At 38.5% G+C, this 20470-nt stretch overlaps 1 protein-coding gene across 1 annotated transcript in view; it reads left to right on the top strand.

Annotated features, from left to right (window-relative positions):
• The window catches only part of adgra3 (adhesion G protein-coupled receptor A3), a 30640-nt gene extending 14705 nt beyond the window's left edge, over window positions 1–15935 (top strand). Inside the window, exons 4-19 of the mRNA XM_020923898.2 lie at window positions 4178–4249; window positions 4787–4858; window positions 4978–5138; window positions 7416–7629; window positions 8236–8400; window positions 8581–8770; window positions 8850–8999; window positions 9292–9450; window positions 10260–10427; window positions 10559–10766; window positions 11454–11662; window positions 12374–12495; window positions 12609–12732; window positions 13046–13191; window positions 13506–13601; window positions 14231–15935. Coding sequence (XP_020779557.1) covers window positions 4178–4249; window positions 4787–4858; window positions 4978–5138; window positions 7416–7629; window positions 8236–8400; window positions 8581–8770; window positions 8850–8999; window positions 9292–9450; window positions 10260–10427; window positions 10559–10766; window positions 11454–11662; window positions 12374–12495; window positions 12609–12732; window positions 13046–13191; window positions 13506–13601; window positions 14231–15647 — 3673 coding nt within the window. The 3' untranslated portion in view covers window positions 15648–15935. The remainder of the gene's footprint in view (window positions 1–4177; window positions 4250–4786; window positions 4859–4977; window positions 5139–7415; window positions 7630–8235; window positions 8401–8580; window positions 8771–8849; window positions 9000–9291; window positions 9451–10259; window positions 10428–10558; window positions 10767–11453; window positions 11663–12373; window positions 12496–12608; window positions 12733–13045; window positions 13192–13505; window positions 13602–14230) is intronic.
• Window positions 15936–20470: the final 4535 nt, after the last annotated feature.

The raw sequence follows: 20470 nt of genomic DNA, 5'->3' as shown, positions 1-20470 counted from the left end.
TTGATTTTGCTGAGTTGAAAAGTTACTGATTAATTTACTAACATGTACAATTTTCCTTATTCGGCTTTCTTTGTAAATTTCACCTAATTGTTTCCTTTTAAACTTCAATAGCAAAAACGAGAGAGTAACAGCTGTAGTAATAATCATGCATTATAGAAACATCAATATTGTTAGCGGTATTGGAAGCTGCATTATGTAGTTGTACCATCAATAACATTAGGCAACTTTAAGCGCATTATCTTTCTTTTTGACGATGACTTATCATTGCAGTTGTCTTTCCATCCATATATTCACGTTTTTGCGCATGACTACACCAGTTCAGCTTGTATCCAGTGTCTATAAGGGAGTACAGTCTCACACCAATCTATTTCTACTGCCTTGTTTTGTCTGGACCAGTGCCAGGGACCTCAGCAGACACCATGAAGCCCTATGTACATTCACACACCACTAAAAAAATGACTGGAATATACTGTATAGCTTTATATGTCGTCTCTGGACAAATATGCAGATCGTTTAAAAAAAAAATAAAAAATTGAATCCACACGTAGGAGGTCAGAAACTATAGATAATTGTCTGTAAGAGAGGAGGAACATGGTATGAATTGGGATTACCTCACAGTGCCAACATAAACTGGAGCTTGGCGGCTGCAGCGGAGAGAGAGATTTTTGGCTCAAACACGTAAAACCTTCCCCCTCATCTTGTATTCATGCCACACTCAAGACTGTCTATACATCTGAAGGAGAGGAAGTACTCAAGTTTGTACTGAAGTTCAAGTTGCTGCCAAATTACTGCACATTCTCTGGAGTGCAAGTACTTACTTCTTACTTCTACTTACCAACACTACAAGCTGGGGCTGTCCACAAAATCTAGTATCAAAAGGAGATAAACATTTGAACTGGTATCAATACTGGAAAAAAAATGCATAAATAGGACAGAAATGTATTATGATTGAAGTATTAATATGGGTAATGAGTACAGAGCCTTTTTCATTTATTTGAAAATCCAATCTGAAATCTTGGTATTCCAACAATACTACAAGTACAGCGTTTACTATGGAATACAGTATTAAAACTACTTCTACAACTGATAAATACTGTTTCAAACTTCTATCACTATTAAGGCTGATTTAATTCTGATCTTTGTTCTTTTCTTACGGCAACCGTTTATTTCAGCTACATTTTACACTGCTGCTGCCCGTGTAGTATGCAAGCTATTTTTGTGTTTTTTTTTACTATGGCCCCATTTGTGTAAATTTCAAAGGTTGCTTGCCTCTTGTCTTGACCATGAAAGGAGTGCAAAGAAAGAGAGGAGGAAAAGAGACAAAGAAGGAATCCTGACTGTGGGAATGTAAACAGAACTTTTCATCAAACGCCAGCATAGGGAGACTAAACACCAACGTTCTAGCCACGCTGAGGTATTTGGTAATCATATGCATATTGAAATACAACTGAATAATCGTCTTCCCTTCAAGTCTGAACTATGATCGGGCAACAAGTGATACGAGTGATTTGGTGTTTATTATTTCACAAGTTTAATAAAAGCAAAATTACTAAAGGTAACAACTAGGGATGTAACAATAACCAAAATATCATGATATCATATCATCAAAGTTCTCACAATAATATCGTGGACCATCACAATATATCGAATTACAAGTCTCTTTGCTTAAATGAAGAGTTATGGTGCAATAGCAATAGCTAAAAAAGACCAGAGAGAACTACATAGACCATGAGCCTTTGCTCCATATCAATTTAGACTGTAACAGATAATAGAAATAACAGTTCTAAGCACTTTCAAGTCTTAGTTCTTTGGATTGGGCTTGGCAAGGCATTTTAAGAGAAAAAAGTAGCATATTAATAGTTTTTTTAGCCTCTACAAAATATCGCAATAAATATCGTACCGTGAGATGTATATTGTGAAAATATCGTACCGAGAGATTTGGATGTTGTTACATCCCTAATCATGAGCCTCCCCACAATATCGCAATAAATATCGTGTCGTATCTTATATCGTGAGGTTCATACCATGACGATATGGTATCGTGAGACTTGGATATCGTTACACCCCTAGTATATAACTTAGAATAATGTTTCAAACTATTTCAATATGAAGGAGTAGACTGGATACTCAATTCCAGTACCACGATGATGATTAAAAAAAACACACACACACTTTATTTAGACAATTGAATGCAATTTTCTGCATTAAATGTGGCCTTGTATCTCTGTAATCCCTCAATTGTCTACAGTGTTGGTGTGGTTTTACTGATACACCTCAGGATAATTCTAAAGCTATTCAGAAAAGGTTAATGTCTGTCCTGTGAAAATGGGTAACTACTTTCAATACTAGTTTTAATATCGATTAGTATCAGATTTTTGATACTTTTGACACCCCTAAAGAGAGAATAAAAACATGCGCCTGACACAACTCCACTTAACGGCTATACAAAAGCCAATTACTGTATCAATTTCAAACTTTATTATTAACCCACCCTAAAAGTAGTCAATGTTAATGTTAAAAATATCTCACCCTTTTGACTTCCCATTCCCAAAACAGCTGAACAGTCCCTCACAGGAATCTAATCACATCAGGCTATTTTTGCCTCTGCCTCTCTTACTGTCGACTGGACACTCAGACAACAACTGGAGCTCTGCCCTCTGCTCTGTTAATCTGCTGTGTGCCTATGGCGGGAAGGCGTGTTTAAGAATGATCTTTCGCAAAGTGTTTAAATCCGCCTGGCTCCTGAGAATAAGAAAATGGAAAATATGGGCTGTAATATGTGGGATTATGGAGGTGTTGTTTTAACATGATTTTAGCACAGTCCCTCTGAGTTAGTTTTTTCAGTCTTGTCCAGATCCACTGTCGCTTTAACTGCGGTATTTGATTACTGTGAAATAAAAGCAAGGCTCATGTAAAGAGGGGGCCTTAGTCTACCCCTCCTTTTCCCTCTATTCCTCTCACACAATGCTAGTGCAAATTGAAAAAAAAACTGCAAAACTAGATCTTTCTTCTCATCCAAGGGGAGCTCATATTTTTACTGTAAACTACCCCAGCTGGTACCTTAAGAACCATGCACTGATAATTACACAAACGCTTGAATGTTAGCATATGCCCATAAGACATTTTCCAGGTGAGGTTTTGTGTAGCTATCTTATTTCTACAATACCGCAGGATGGCTGAGGTAATGATGTGTCATTCCATAGCGCCTCTAGTTTCCTCACTTGGCACTTTGAAGTGATTAGCTCATTCTGAAAGGGCTATCATTTACAACTTTTATTAAGGTATTTTGGCTGCAATGGACACCCTGCGATTTTTAATTAAGTTGAACAATTTTATTAACATCCAGGGTTATAGTTAGGAAATTAAAATGAGATTAGCTGCGACTTTGAAAACCGCTGATGTGAAAGTGGCGCTAGAGATTTGTCCAAGAGTCTCCAGTGGATATTTGAAACTATTGCTAAATATTGTACGTCTTTTCTAGTTAAAGGAGCTGTACCTGATTTTAAAATGTGACAATAAAACTACTTAATTTTAAATAGTTTGCGGTGATCCAAAGTTTTTCCTCACTTTCCTAATGCATTTTTAGCGTTTAAGTACATTTCACAACTTTCAGAGGCCAAGTCATGGTAATGCTTACAATAAATGGCATGCTAACAGCATACCTTACTTTCTAGTTTGTAGTCTTCTATTGACCCTAAGAGTTGCCTTTACTATCTATCTGTACTTGGGGAAAAATACTTCACGGCACTTTAGAAAAATTGGGTACAGCCCCTCTAAGGCCTAAAATGTCTGTGATTTTTCATAAAACGTCTCAAGTGTCTGCAGACTTGATCTAATATTTACCAGAAGCATCTTGTCAGGTCTTACAAATAGGAGAAGCACTTAAACTTATGACAATGAAAAGGGTGGATTAATCTCTTGTTCTGTTGCACTTGGCTTTGAAGTGCAGAATCCCCAGAGGCCCACACATGATCCAAAATCACCTTGAACGTCGTGGAGCTGTCAGCAGATTTTTACTTTCTCGTTCCAGCTCGCCTCTGTCAAACTTTCAAAACGGTGTCTACGTGATCTGTTTTCTCATACTATAAATTTTGGCTGGAAAGGGACCTAACAGACTTGTCACACATGGATATCATAATATGAATAACAAGTAATAAAAATATTTTGTGTGTTACAGAGACCTGTCCAACAACAGCATTGGATGTCTAAATGTCGACATTTTTAAAGGGCTCACCAACCTAGTAAAACTGTAAGTACCTTTCATTTTGAAAATATATCTGCTGTTCACCATGACATTTTTTGCAATTTAATAAAAAAGCAAAGTTATCTGACCAGAAGAAAACACAATATTAACAAGAATTTAGTTAGATGACTATTATTTGACCTGATTAATCGGTTTTGCACAATTTTTCAGTGTGTAGTATGATCTATTCTGAATATAATGTTGTTTAATGAATTTTGTAAAATAGTTTTGTTTACGTTTATTGGGTTTGTCCGTTTGTCATCAACATCAGTGCGTTCTCTGGTCACAACAGTGCATATTAATGAACTAACTGTCCTTGAGGCACATAACTAGATTGTATAGGAATGTACTGGATTTGTTGTCCTGTTACATCATATGATGTTTTCAAACTTTCAAAGGACTCAGACATAGTATAACCTCAGTTCAGAGCAAATAAAGTAGAAAAACAAAAGGATAAAAATGCATAGTATGTGTTAAAACGTAGCAGAGCACCAAAATACAGATGTATGTACAAGTAAAGTCTTATGTCTTTTCTTTCAACAGGAATCTTTCAGGGAACATGTTTTCATCGCTGGCTCAGGGGACCTTTGACAGCCTGTTGTCTCTGAAGTCTCTGTAAGTTTGATGAGGAGCCGTCCTGCTGAGAGGTGACATCACCGGTGCGGAATGATGAAGTCACCGTTTTCACCTGTGTTTTCTCTCTTTTTCTCTTTCCCACATCTGTCACTTCTCAGAGAGTTTCAGACGCCGTACCTGCTGTGCGACTGCAACCTTCTGTGGCTGCTGCGCTGGATCAAGGAACGAAACATTGTCGTCAAAAATACAAAGTGCTCCTATCCCCAGTCGCTCCAGGGCCAGATTATTACCTCCATCAGACCGGAGCTTCTGACCTGTGGTAAGGACATAAGACAAAGACATACCAAAATGTCTCACATACATGGTGATATTGTGTTTTTGGACTTAAAGGTGCACTGTGTAACTTTTCTTCTGGAAGGTTCCCCAGCTGCTTGTCTCCTTGGAAGCATTAAACTCATCTATCTCCATGAAGATAAAAACAGAAATTAAACTAGTCTTCGATACAGGTCACATTTTTGGGCAGGTGTCTGAAAACATCTGTAATGGAATAAATGTAAAATAGACGAGCTTAATGCCATACTGTGGAACATTCAAGGCAAAATAATTACAAATCCAGGTGAAAAGCACAGTGCACCTTTCATGTTACAAAATATAGTTTCATAAATTCACAAAAGTACATACAGTATTATCAGGCTAAAAAGTAGTAGGGATGTAACGATATCCAAATCTCTCTGTACGATATTATCACGATATACATCTCACGGTACGATATTTACTGCGATATTTTGGAGAGGCCGATACAATTGTTCATAAGACACTTTTTCTTTTAAAACACCCTGACAAGATTTTGATGTGAATTATTACTGTCATAATCCGAAGAATTCAAGTAAAAACATATTTCTTCATGTTGTCTGCGCTGAAATGAATCATGGGATATGTAGTTACCGATGTTTATTAGCTATTGGTACTATTAAACCATGCATTTAAGCAAAGGATTTTCTAATTCGATATATTGTGAGAGCCCATGGTATTATTGTGAGACTTTTGACGATACGATATCACAATATTTTAGTTATTGTTACATCCCTAAAAAGTACCTATGTGGAGTAAACAAGAGGCAGTACAGCTTTTGTATTGTCTACACTATTAAAACTTTCATCAAGGTTGTGAATACAAGTTGGAAATGTCTTAACTTTAAGTAGGTCTAAAGTTGCCGCTTAGTTCAGTTTGAGCTGTTCTGACAGGCTAAAGTATGGCACCGTTTAGCTATGACACAGATAGTGTTGTTATAGCCAGTCCTGTCTCTTTAATTTTCCTGCTGGTATCAGTGTGTGTTGTGTTTGGGGAACAGGGGCTTGTGCAGTGACATGAGAGATAAGGAGAAGGGCCAGAGCAGTCGTGTGTTTTTACTTGCTCACGTCTTATCAGCCTGGCACTCATCACACCACGGGATTATGAAATGCACACAGCAGGAATAGAGGCGAGATAAATGGACCTCGAATGCACAAACCGTTTTTAAGTTGTTTCGCTGTCTACAAAAAAGCAAGATAGAAATGTTTAGTAAAAATATTTTGTCTGGACATGTTTCATTTACAACTAATAACTATTGTAATGTAGTTTTACTCTTTTTCTGCGTGTAAGTGCATTGTAGGGCATGCACGTGTGTGCATTTGTGCATTTTGATTCTCAAGCTGATTTCACAATGGGAAAACAGAGCGACTATTGTGAACTGGCTCATGCTCAAAGGACATGGCAAACCAAAGATCAATGCTAAAATTAGTATCAAAACTAGATAGTCATTTGAGCAGGTATTAATACTAAAAAGTCTAATTTAAAGGATAGAGATTAACTTTAGAAAGTGAGACAAAGTCTGCGCACTTACTCCCAAACTGCTTTTAATGAACGTTTCAATCAGTGGATCTTCAACGGGTGAAGATCCACTGGTCGTTGAAATCATTTATTAAAAGCAGTTTGGGAGTAAGTGTGCAGGCTTTGTCTTCTTTCTATGTTCACTGTAGTAGCCTGGCACCAGTGATGTGAAGATACCTATACCTTTTATGAGTATAGAAATGAATGATCTTGAGCTGTGTCAAAATAAGTAATAGAAAGACCACATAGACTAGAACAAGGTTATAAACATGCCCATGGACCACTATGATACATGAAACATACCAGGACAACTAAGGAATTACATACTATAGATAAAAGTCCACATGATAAAAGAAAGTGCTATAATGTAATGTTAAAAATCGCCTCATATATTATATGTAAAGTGTGATTTTTTTATTTTTTTTTAATCATCATGGTATCAGAATCTATATTGAGTATCAACTCCATTCCTTAGTATCAAAATAGAGTTTTAAATTTTAGTATTGTGACATCACTACTACTACTACTACTACTACTACTACTACTACTACTACCACTACCACTACCACCAGCAGCTATTACAGTACTTTTTCCAAACCCAGAGTCACTTTCCATCTCGTCTCCAAAATGGAGATACCTTGCACAGCAGCCATTCCACTGTGTCACATAGCTGCTTTAATCACATGTCCAAATATAGTGACCACTACATTCCTTGTCCTCTCCTCAGATGCGCCTCTCGAGCTGCCCTCCTTCCAGCTGACCCCGTCCCAGCGGCAGGTGGTTTTCCAGGGGGACAGTCTGCCGTTCCAGTGCCAGGCCTCGTTTGTGGCCGAGGACATGCAGGTGCTGTGGTACCAGAACGGGCGCATGGTCAAACCGGACGCCGCCCAGGGCATCTTTATCGAGAAACGCATGGTCCAGAACTGCTCCCTCATTGCAAGGTCTGATCAAGTTCAATGAAAAACCCATAACTATGAAGTTACTGCACATTTTTAAATTGTAATGGCAGTAATAACAATAACATTTTTAGAAATGTCCGATCAAATAACATAAACAACTAAACTGAAAGATTGAAAACATCATGCTCAAATCATTCTGCTTTTCACCTAACTTTTTCAAGATGTTATTTCTGTTTTTAGATATTTAAAGTCTTCAATTTCAAAGTTATCCATAACTTAGTATAAAGACAGGATGACAAAACAGATTTAAGATGAAACAAATTAATCGATTATTCACAACTAATCAATTAAATTTAAATAATCATTAACTAATTTAGCAATTATTCTGATTATTATGATATTTGATTACTATGTGGACTTCAAGACATGCAATTTTCTGAGAAACGTTAACATCAAAATTGATTACATAAAAAATGATTTAGTCTGTAAATAAACTCCATCAGGATATCCTCAAACATCACCACTTCAGCTTCACCTGGTTCAAATAGGAAGAATAATCTCTAGGCTAATCATTGCCAAAATAGTCGTTAATTGCAGCCCTACTGAATCGCATTTGATTAATTGATGTTTTTTTTTTCCCTCCACCAGTGCCTTGACCATTTCAAACATCCAGCTTGGTTTCACTGGGAACTGGGAGTGTCGAGTTTGGACAAGCAGAGGCAACACCACCAGGACTGTGCATATAGTGGTTTTAGAAAGTACAGCTAAATACTGCGCTCCTGAACGCGTCTCCAACAACAAGGGGGACTTTAGGTAAGTCAATAATATACTCCTGTTTTGTTCTAATCAAAGCAAAACTTTTTGCTTGCAATGTAGTGTATGTCTATGTATCTCCTTGGTAACTACTACCCCCTTGTGGTTAAAACATGTAATTGCACAGTACTAGTGCAAAGATTTCATGCTTCTAAGTGTTCTTTAAATGCTTTGTTTTAGGTGGCCTCGGACTCTAGCTGGGATCCGAGCGTATCTCCCATGTAGCAGACTGTCCTCAGCTTCTTACAGCAGCTCAGAGGACCAGCGAGCCTGGCGTTACTGCAACAGAGAAGGACAGTGGACAGAGGAGGACTACTCCCGATGTCAGTTTCAGAAAGATGTCACAAGATTTCTATATGTCATCAACCAGGTGTGTGATAAAACTACATCAGCTCGCATGAAAAGGAAGAATACATACATTTTCATCTAATTGTGTTTTTTTACTGTAGATTCCTCTCAATGAAAGCACTGTGGTCCCAAGTGCTCGTCGCCTCCTGGTCTGCACAGTGGATGCCGCCAACTTTTCAGACAAGATGGACATCATCTTTGTAGCTGAGATGATAGAAAAGATTGGAAAGTTTGTAGAGAAATTCAAAGATGTAAGTACTTTGTCATTAACATCTAAGAAATCTGAGAGTTTGTGTTTTGAGTTTGAATACTTTCCAATATTGTGTTTCTATTTGTCTATTGTTTGGGCATTTTGGGAACTTTGCGGATCTTACTCAATTTAGTATGCAGTGACGCCATAATAAAATTGAAAACTTATGGGGTGGTTTGAAAACTTTATGATTTCACATTATAATGCAATTTAGTTTTAGTTCTTTGTTCTCCGTAGTCTGCAAACATATCTTCCCAGTGATAAATCCTATGTCTCTCTTTTCCACTCTCTAGCTGGGAGAGGTGATGTTGAATATGGCCAGTAACCTGATGCTGGCTGATGAGAAGGTGCTGTGGATGGCTCAGCGTGATGCCCAGGCCTGCTCCCGTATCATCACCTGCATCCAGAAGATTGCAGTATACCGCCTGGCTACAGCTCAAGCTTTCTCTCTCGTAAGAAACCGATGATCTTTTTTTAAAACTTATGACCTGTTATAATTCAAAAATCTATAAAAGTTTAAATGGCTTCAGTACTGTGGTGTGGCTATTGTAGATTTTTTTTTTTTGTGAGAGGCTATGTTTCTTTGTATTTCTGTCTGTAAAAACTAAATGAAAAATATTGCTTATTATCACTTCATTAATCATTTTTCTTCCAGAAATCTTAAAACTAGTAGGGATGTAACGATACCAAAATCTCTCAATACGATATTTTCACAATATGCATCTCACAGTTCGATATTTATTGCGATTATTTGTGGAGACTAACAAAACTGTGAATTTGCCATCTTTCCTTTTAAAAGCCTTTGGAAAATCCTTTAAAAGCCTTTGGTACTGTCATAATATGAAGAATTAAGATTTTAAGATCTTAATAACTTTAATAACTGCTTAATAACAGTTATTTCATCATGTAGTCTGAACTGACATCACCAAAGGATCATGGTCTATGTAGTTCCCTCTGGTTTTTAGCTATTGCTGCACCATGGCAAGGCAAGGCAAGTTTATTTGTATTGCACAATTCATACACAAAGTGATTCAAAGTGCTTTACAGAATAAGAAAGACTATTAAAAAACTGTTCATTTAAGCAAAAAGCCTTGTAATTTGATATATTGTGAGGGCCTCTGATATTATTGTGAGACTTTTGACAATATGATATCACGATATTTCAGTTATTGTTAGATCCATATCAACTAGTCAAAGATGAATTCATAGACTTTTATTTGACCACATAGAATTAAATATTCACTCTTTTTTTTTTCCCCAGACCTCTCCAAATATAGCTATGGAGGCTCACGCAGTCAGGCTGAATGAGTGGAATGGTATGACCTGCATGTTGTTCCAAAAGCCAAGCCCAGAACGCACCCCCGGCCAGGACCGCCACCTCACCTTCAAATGCAACACCACCAGCTCATTCTCCAGCATCCTCTACAAGGTGAGAGAAATGCAAGAATAATTCGAAATATATCTCTAGGAAAGCTCATAATGAGGGTTCACCAGTATAATATTGTTGAAAGCTCATAAAAGTTGATTTTACATAACATGTCTCCTTTTAATGTTTCACAGAACACCGTTATAGAAGCTTCACTACAGCTTCCCCAGTCCCTTCTTGCTCAGGCCGCTCCCCCAGTGCAGCCGGAGGACACAGTATATAAGCTGTATCTTCTGGGTTTCCGAAACGGCAAATTCTTCCCATCCACTGGAAACTCATCCCAACTCGCTGACAGCGGGAAGAGGAGGACTGTGACCACTCCTGTCATCATGGCCATGATTGGTGAGCCATTTAGTTTTTCTTCAGTTTCTTTCTTCTGTGTAGTTCTGTATGTCATTATAGAATTTTTTCCCAGAATAATGAATCCCATTTAATATACAAACTAAAAGTGATCTTCTCAAAACTCTAAATGTTGTTATTTGAGGTATTAAAGTTGACATACAAGATTTTCAAACCGTGAAAGGAAGAAGTAGGTATTTAAATGCATCTTCCTTGCACTCACAAACCCTATGGTGCCTCGTAAGTTTTCGCTTGCAGGACTTTTTTCAGGCACACGCACAATTTTAGAGCAACTTTTTCAGATGGTGAAGTGAAGCAGTGTGGATTACCAACGCACAGCCAGTCACTTCTAATCTCAAAGCGTCTTATAGTGATGCACACAGCTCTTTCTGAGGGTTTGCAAATAATTATTATAATACAATTGAATGTAGGACAGGTACTGTTACAATACAGTGGGAAAAATAAAATGTAGAAGTTGTGTGTGTAATATAGTGCAATTTTCTTTTTCTAGTGACAGATATTTTTGTTCTTAATGATACAAAAGCTGAAACTGAAACATCTGACAAACTGTTTATTAAAAACAAGATTCATATTCAAGACATTTTAATAACTGCAATAAAATTGCTATTTCTTGTTCGTTCTTTCCTCTACACAGTACTTTATACATTTTTTTCCTCTGCTTGCTTCCAGATGGCGTGTCACTTCGTAATTTGCGTACTCCTGTGAACATCACCCTGAGGCGTCTTGCCCGTGGATCAGATCCGGTCTCTGCACAATGGAACTACAGTCTGGGAGGAGGCCAGGGCGGCTGGCAGAGCGAAGGCTGCAGAATACTGGGTCACCACGACAACTTTACCACCATATCCTGCAACTCACTTGGCAACTACGGCCTTCTAATGGTAACTTTTATCTCTGGCATCATGGACAGTTCAAGTTTATAAGTACATTCATGCAAAATCAGTCAAAGGGTGACAGCTGCCTATTTCTACTTTGAATCTGGGTTAATTTTTTTATTAAATCAAACTTTGAATTAAAAAGTAATGTTTTTTAGCTTAAACAGACAATCAGTAATGTTCAGATGGAGGATTTGGCCTCTGCGTGGAGACATAAAGTGCTCGAAAAAACTAAGGCCATAACTATATACTGCGCTCACAGTTTGTGCAAATGCCCTCTGGGAGACGATATGTCACCCCACAACTAAAGACCAACCGCTAGGCTAAATCTTTTATTCCTTCTACCATAAAGCTTTTAAATGGAAAGTAAATTTGCTGTTGTGTCCGTGATGCATTGGGGTTTGAATGCATGGTGTGTGTTGTATGTATTAAATTTTCTTTTTTATTTTATTTATTTATGGATTGTGCAGGACCAGAGATGTGTGAACTGAATTGATTAATAAAGTTGCTGAATGATTGATTGATTGAAAATAGTCATTTACATTTAAGATACATTTTTAGCTTTTTGTTTTCCTGCCTTTTCCTTTTTTCCCCACATCCCTGGTTAGTTCCAGTATAATTCTGGCCTAATGTTCTCTGAAGCTTTACTGTTGCTTAATTGACATTTCTGGAAAAGTCTCAAAATCACACGCTTAACCATTCAACGTTTTTTTCCAGGACCTTAACAAGATGGATTATTCCACTCCAAGCATCCAGCTGCACCCAGTCAGCTATGCCACATCGGTCATTCTCCTGCTATGCCTGCTTACCATTATAATCAGCTACATCTACCATCACAAGTAAGAGACATGACCTTTCCTTCCTCTAGTTGCTGAATTTTGGTCCATTTGAGTCCTGATTTATTTGGGATCGTTTTCCTTTCTAAACAGTTGAATGTAATTTATTTCTCCAGGTCAGTTCGCGTGAGCAAAAAGACTTGGCACATGCTGGTGAACCTCTGCCTGCACATTGCTCTCACCTGCGGCGTCTTTATAGGAGGCATCAACCAGACGGCCAACGCAAGTGTCTGTCAAGCGGTGAGTATCATGCCCTTAGCACTAAAGTTCAGCTGAGAGATGAAGTGAGATGTGGAAGGAAAAGTTTTTGGAGTTGCCTCTGGGTAAGCTCACTCGTGAAACTTCAGATATTTGGCTAAAGTTTCATGGACCAATATTTTGGGTTGCTTTCATGGTTTGAGGCAATGCTGCTCTGCTGGGATGTATTACTAATTAGAATAACCCAACATTCTTACAGTAAATTGAATAAATATGAAGACCAAATAATTTAATTTGTTTGTTATTGCATTTACTGTACATTAACAGTTATTTTAATAATACAATCTTTTTCTAGGTTGGGATCTTGCTTCACTATTCAACCCTGGCGACAGCTCTCTGGGTGGGAGTGACTGCACGTAACATCTACAAACAGGTGACTCGCAAAGCAAAGCGCTACGAAGAGCTGGACGAGCCCCCACCTCCTCCAAGACCAATGCTGAGGTATGTCACTGCAGCTCAATTTACACTAATTACGGTACTATTCAATATTCCTATGCTATAGAAGAGCTTTCAGATACATTATTTTAGTGAAACGTTGCAGCACAAACCTGAAATGTTTTCTCCCTCAGAAATATTAGGAATTTAAGATTAATTTAAATAGGCCGTGATATAAAGATCATACACTGTTTGGTGTATTTTTTTTTTCTACTACATGCCATAACATTATTGTCTTGTGTTAAGATTTTAGTTCCACAAGATGTCAGTGTAGAGCACCATGCCACCACAGTGTTACAATGTTTTATATTTCTCTGAAGGTTTTACCTCATTGGGGGAGGGATTCCAATCATCGTCTGTGGAATCACTGCGGCAGCCAACATCAAGAACTATGGGAGCAGGACAAATGCACCTTAGTAAGTAGAATGTCATTGTTATTTAGACTGGGTTAGTGACAAACTGCATTATCACATGAAGTCTGACAGAATTTGCTTGGCAGGCCCAGTAAATAAGAATATAAAACATTGATAGTGTAAAAATCTTACCTAAAGGGATACATCACAAGTGGCACCTGTTCAGATTCTTTTGCACTGCTGACTAAATCTGGGACTGTCATTTGGATACAATTTTATACAATTGTTAATAGGGAGAATGGGATTTAGTAGTTATTTAGTAGTTTATTTTGTCATTTTGCAGCACTACAAAACAAAACAAAACAAAACATAGACTACTATCCTGGCATAGATCATGACCAAAAGGGTTTAGGCTGAAGTAAAAGGTACTTATAATGCCTAACACTATTAAACAATGATAGAATTCCAATATGGTATATCTGTGTGGTAAATTTTTATTTTTTCAAGGATTATGCTAACTATAAATAGTCATTACAAAAGGCCATGTTAACTTTAAGATGATGACAGAACGTCTATCTATGTAATAAAATTGTTATCTTTGTATCTTTGTATCCGAAATGTGTGTTATTAAATCAGGATTACAATTCAGTATCAAATTGTAAAACTTTCTGTTCTAAATATGTTTCTTGTAGTTGCTGGATGGCCTGGGAGCCGAGCATTGGTGCTTTCTACGGTCCGGTTGGGTTCATTGTCTTTGTGGACTGCATGTACTTCCTGAGCATCCTGCTGCAGCTGCGCCGTCACCCCGAGCGACGTTACGAGTTCAAGGAGCTGACGGAGGAGCAGCAGCACCTGGAGGCCATCCACGCCGACTCCAACCCGGACGGAAGCCCCACCACGCAGCCCCTCACGCTCCAGCTCCAGCCCCACGACGGCTCACCCTCCGCTGGGCACCCTCCTCACTCTGTGCCCATGTCTTCCCTGGAGAACGAGTACACCTTTGCGGTACAGTTATTGGGCACGGCTGGAGCGCTGGGGTTATACAGCGCTCTTTGGGTTTTCGGAGCACTTGCTATCTCCCAGGATCACCCTTTTGACTTGGCCTTCACATGTTTGTATGGGGTGGCTGCGTTGGCGTTAGGGGCCTTTATGATCGCCCACCACTGTGTCAACCGGCAGGACATGAGGCGCTACTGGTCTCAGGCTTGTTGTTCCGGGAGACGGGCTTATTCTGCGCAAGAGGACGCTCTTTTATCCACGCCAGGTGAAACTGCATCTGCAACAGGGGGAGCTGTGAGCAAAGCTGATGGGGAGTCTGTAAAATGTGGGCATAGCAGCGCTGACTCATCCCATACAAACAAAACTGCTCCCAGTATGCGCAACTCTGGACAGGGGAGCAAGCTAACTAATCTACATGCAGAAGCAGTGCAGTGTAAGATAGCATCCCCTCCAGTAGCTGCAAATGGAGCAGCCATTTTGGACAACAGCCTCACTGAGCACTCCATAGACAATGAGATTAAAATTAACATGCATGTATCGCCAGTTGAAGTGCAATTTCAGCCAATGAACAACATCAACAGTCCGACCCCGCCCACAAACGGACACTCGAGCAGGCATCACAAAAACCGTGCACGTGCACATAGGGCGAGTCGGCTAACAGTGCTGAGGGAGTATGCCTACGACGTGCCCACCAGCGTCGAGGGCAGCGTACAGAGCGTCCCAAACAAGAGACACTATTATGACATGGCTGCCCGTAACCACCGGCGAGCGGCGTACATGGCGTACAGGGAGCGCCACATGCAGCAGGACAGTAGCGACAGTGCCAGCCTCCCTCGCCGCTCACGCTACTCCGATAAGGGAGGGGGGAATTCTCTGTCCAACGGCTCCATAAAAACTGTGGAGGCTGTTGTGTCTAGCTCCAGTAAGGACTCGACTACTGGGAAGCAGAGCAATAGCACAGAACTCGAGAGCCAACCCAAGTCGTACGGGCTGAATCTGGTCACTCAGAATGGTACCCTCAAAGACAGCGGCCAAGCAGTGCCTTTGATAAACACTGAGAATACAGCCAGCATTAAGACAGGCCTATGGAAACACGAAACTACTGTGTAGCAACTGTTTTCCCTCCGATGGACTTTTAGAACTGATTTATCACTGTGAATTTTCAGTTTTTAAAAATATACAATCAAAATAATTACTAAGCAGCTAGCCAAATTATTGCCACTGTTTTGTATATATGTTTTGTATTGTAAATGGTTTATTTTTATAACTTTTATTCCAACCATTTTGTACAAAGCGAGTTGAACACAGTTGCATGGTTTGAACTTGAAATGGTTTATATTGTTAAGGGACTGTTTTCCATTCTCTAGTTTGTCCCAATATAAAACACATGTTTGTAAACCGTGTCAAGCTTCTTTTTCTGGAACTTCTATTTTGGGGTTCTTTGGAATTCACTTGTGGCACTACCCAGTTTGACTTTCTCCTTTCTTGGTGCACCATATCAAATTATCCTTATTATCTCCAAAACATTGCTGACAGGATATGGCAACAAATTTGACTGGCACAAATAGTTCACTAGAATTTTATATATCTGTTTTAAAGTAGATTTTAGCTCCAGGAACATGACTACTGCTCTACTTTTAGCACTCATGAAAATAGGTCCTATAAAGTAATTTATCTGACAATGTATGACACCCCAGTAATTGGGTTTTTGTTGACCTTATTGTGACCTCCGGTGCCTTTCCCCACAGTGCAGCTACACTTTAATTGCCAGTGGCTCCAGTGGTGTTTTCTCTGTGCCTCCCCTCTGCCAGATTTGATGAGTCCCCAGATACAGTAGTAAGGGCTCTGCTGATTTGCAGGTTATGATTGACGGCTCAGAATCCTCAGTGAGAAAAAATGAGCATTGAGACTTGACTCTTATGGTGTATTCCCACAGGACCTGTAGTATTGGGGGTTTTCACACTTACAATTCTATTTACTATTTTTGGAACTATTCAAGCGAGAAATTCAAGACAAGGTATTTCTCGAAGAATAAAGTTTGTTAATGCCTAGGTCTGAGAATGAATGAAATAAAGTGTACTTGTGAACTGGTCTGTTGAGATTTAAACTCTGAAAGCTTGACTTAATAACTTCTGACTCATAACAGAATCAAACTAAATACTAAAGTGTTTCATTTCGCTGTTTACGTATTGCAACTCATCTTTTTTTTTTTTTTTTTACCATATTGCAGATTTAGAATTGTTTTTGTAGTTTAAATCTGCTCTTGAGTTTTATATCAGTGGTATGAATTAGTTTCAGTATTATGGTTTATTTTCTGTATTTACTTCAGCAATATTGCACTTCAATATTTGCTATCATGATTAGGGCTGAGTATCATTAAGAAGTTGCCAATACATAAGTCAATACATAGGCCACGATACATTACATATCTCAATACAGTGCACGTTCGGTTCGATACGATATATTTCAAATCGATTCGATATGTCCCAATAAAAAAATAATGGCTACATCATGGCTGTGATACTGAAAGTTTTTGTTGAACCACTTATTGTGCAAAGTTAATATAATTATATATATAATTTTACCTCAAAACAGTGAAAATGTCAAATGTGTTGGATAAACTAATTTAAAGGAACAAAACTGAGACACTGTAACAAAAGAAATTCGTAAAATATACCAAATAATATTCTTAGCAGCTTACGATATCGATACTGTATCATCACATTCAACGATTGGTATTTCGATATTTTTGCACAGCCCTAATCATGACAGCCCTAATTAAGAGCATCAAAAGGTGTTCGTACCAAAAAAAATACCAGCACCTACAAAAATTCTTCTACAACGTCAAAACCCCTGAAAATCGTTTTTAATAAATGCTGACATTGACATGACAAAAGGCTCATTTGCAACTTGTATCTTAGATTAAAAGTTGCAGTGCCTGGACATTTGCTTGCTGTAGCTTTAATATTTTGCCTCATTTTCGTACATTGCAAATGAAAACCCTCATTATGCTAAAGAGTCTGGAGTCATTTTCAAAGTTAACCCCCAAATTGTTCTCCCGGTCAGAGGAACCAACACTCCATGGCTTCAGTAGGTCCAATTTTTCATTAAGGACACATTAATAAAACTCATATATCACTCCAGCAAAGATGTATTGCCGAACCCTTTCAGATATGACAAATTACAACAGCACTTTTAAATTATGTAGAAAGCAGTTATGGCTTGATTAGTGGCAGTCTCTGATTCCCCGGAGTGACAAAAGAGTGATCTTCAAATAATGGCTGTGCTTCTGTCCCATCTGTTACCAAGTGCATTTGAGGTTGTCATTGTCAAGGAAGGCACAACTGTTTGGGATAAAGCTCATTAGAGTGAATAAACTGATAAGATCAAATCTTTACGGTGACTAGAGACACCTTGAGGAGAATCAATAATGGATTAAGACAATGCAATTTAATTATATTTGTGCAAACTTGTGCAAGGTCCACATATTCTCAGACCATAGACTGTGTACATACGTGGACATAGTTACCCTATACTCAATAAGAGACACTTTGTTCAGTCTTAAAGAACAAGCAAAATACCAGAGATGGTCACTATAATCCAGGTGTGTATTATATTTAGTTAAACTACCTTTCTTTTATGAAGTACTTGAGTTTTAGATGCTATAAATTCAGAAATAAACAGGTAATTGATTACGTTTTAAACAGCATATAATAAGCCCTGATTTTTACTGTCCTATTTTTTTATTACATTTGTTGGTTTACAATACAAAAACCCAAACTGCAAAACCAGACAATTTCACAAGAGAATGTAGGGAGAAAAAAGTTTAAGTGCATTGATCAATTTTTCAGAAAAAAATAAATGTTTACACCGAAGAGTTAAAACCATATACATAGAGAAGAATTTTGCAAGACCTATAACCTTAAAAGAAGTCGAATATATCCTCTTCTAACAAGAAAATGCATATTATCCAAAAAACAACACAATATTAAAGTTCCTACGCAAAATGAGGATGAGGATTAATGAGGATACAACATTATAACATTGATCAGAAAATAAAAACAAGAAGCTCTGTACAGGAGGGTTTTTCTGTTTTGCATTATGGAACCAGCCAAGGTCATTGAAAACACTGTCATGATTTATATATTAAATGAGGTGGTGGTCAGTGGAGCAAATGAACCATCTCCAAATCGTTAGTCTTATTCCTGACTTTTTTGGAGTTCGAAAGCTCTTGCTTCAGCTGCACATTTTCCCGTACTGCAGAGTTGTACAGGTATCAGATCTCCTTATGGCCATTAATCCGGTCTTGCAGTTGCTCATCTTTCTTGTGGAGAGAATTATTGAGTTTTTTTCAAACTCCAAGTCTTTTTCTTGGTCGGTTCTTTCCTGAGATTTAAGCTTGTGGTCCAAAGAGTTGCTTATTTGGACTGGATCTGCAAGTTTGGGCTTTGCTCACTCCATCTCTTCATGGAGCGTCCTGACCAGAGCGCTCTCTTCCAGGGGTGGAAGGTCTTGGACCAGACTTCTGTCCTCTGGGTTTGAGGGCACCTAGATGTTGGGAGACACCAGTTGGGTCTCCCGTGCTTCTTGATCGCTTCCTGTTGGTGTAGGGCAGAGCAGAGCCTCCAGGTCGAAGCCCTCACCGTAGTGCTCGGCATCATCCTCTGATGTGTAGAGGTACCAGAGCTTGGTTGAGAAAGACATAGAGCTTGACGTAGAGAGAGTTTGTGTGTGTGTGTTCACCAGTGTGCTGAGAAGTTATGAGCCAAAAATAAAGCAGTAAAAATGCATCATTATCCACCTGTTAGGGTAAAATTATCAGTTTTATGGGGGGGATATTCCTTAAGGATTGCCTCTAGCATGCCGGCGAAAAACACCTTAATTTTCTTCTCACGGCCACAGGCATTGGTTTAGAGAGCTTAAATTCAAATCACCACTGCGTGATCCCAGTCTTAACCTAAGCGATTATAACACTATCACGCTCCTACCATAGCTATAGAAACATCAGCATTATTGGATTTGTACCAAATTTGAGGATTAAAATCTTTGCATGACTACGAGCAAAAAATTATATTACAGGCATGGGGCGTTTTCCACTGTTGGTCAACAGGGGCGCAAAGACTCTTCCAAAGAATTTTTTTTTTTATTTTACTCTGGAAGCAACACATTTAAATCTGAGTACAACTGTCACAGTTTTGTAGATGGACAATCAAATACAATTTGTTTCAAGGAGTCCTTACATTAACTCTAATTTCAAATAAAACACCACAAACATGTTTTAACAATGACGACATTCTAGGCCGTAGAAGCACATAATAAAATCTTTAAAAAGTCTCCAGATCAGCTCTCATAATCCTCCTGCTCCACACTGTGTGTCCTCTGCTCCTGTATCTGTCCTGTGTCCTGTTATATTTGAATTTTTCCTCCAAATGTTTTGAGGAGGAGAATTCCAGAGGGAGGAGCCTCACCAGAGATTAGAATAAAGTCATGTTTCCTCAACCTGATTAAAACCTGCAGGTCTCACATCGGCCACAATCAAGCGACCTTTGTAAGATTTAAACATGCTGGACAGAGAAACGTAAAAAAGTCAGGTTATTGTTGTCAAATTTGTTTTTGCAATTTGATGAACCCCTCTCGGGCCGTTTTTTCAGTGCACACACATGTTTAGTCCAGTTGTGCTGAAATTTGAATCACTAATGTGTGATCTCAACCTGAACATAATATACTATAAAGGAAATGAAAAGTGGATTTATACCAAATTTGGGGATTAAATTCTAAGCATGACTACAAGCATAAACATATTATGGACATGGGGCATTTCTCACAGCTCACATTTAAAGGTGCACTGTATAATTTTTCTAGTGGAGGATCTGTTGGCTTGACCAGCAAAGACCATCATCGCCACAAGCAGCTTTAATTTACTTTATTATTCA

The sequence above is a fragment of the Boleophthalmus pectinirostris genome, unplaced genomic scaffold (genome assembly GCF_026225935.1).
Source record: "Boleophthalmus pectinirostris isolate CB_2022bp ecotype Guang Dong unplaced genomic scaffold, ASM2622593v1 HiC_scaffold_20, whole genome shotgun sequence".
Taxonomy (NCBI): domain Eukaryota; kingdom Metazoa; phylum Chordata; class Actinopteri; order Gobiiformes; family Gobiidae; genus Boleophthalmus; species Boleophthalmus pectinirostris.
This window is presented reverse-complemented; position numbering and strand designations above follow the sequence as displayed.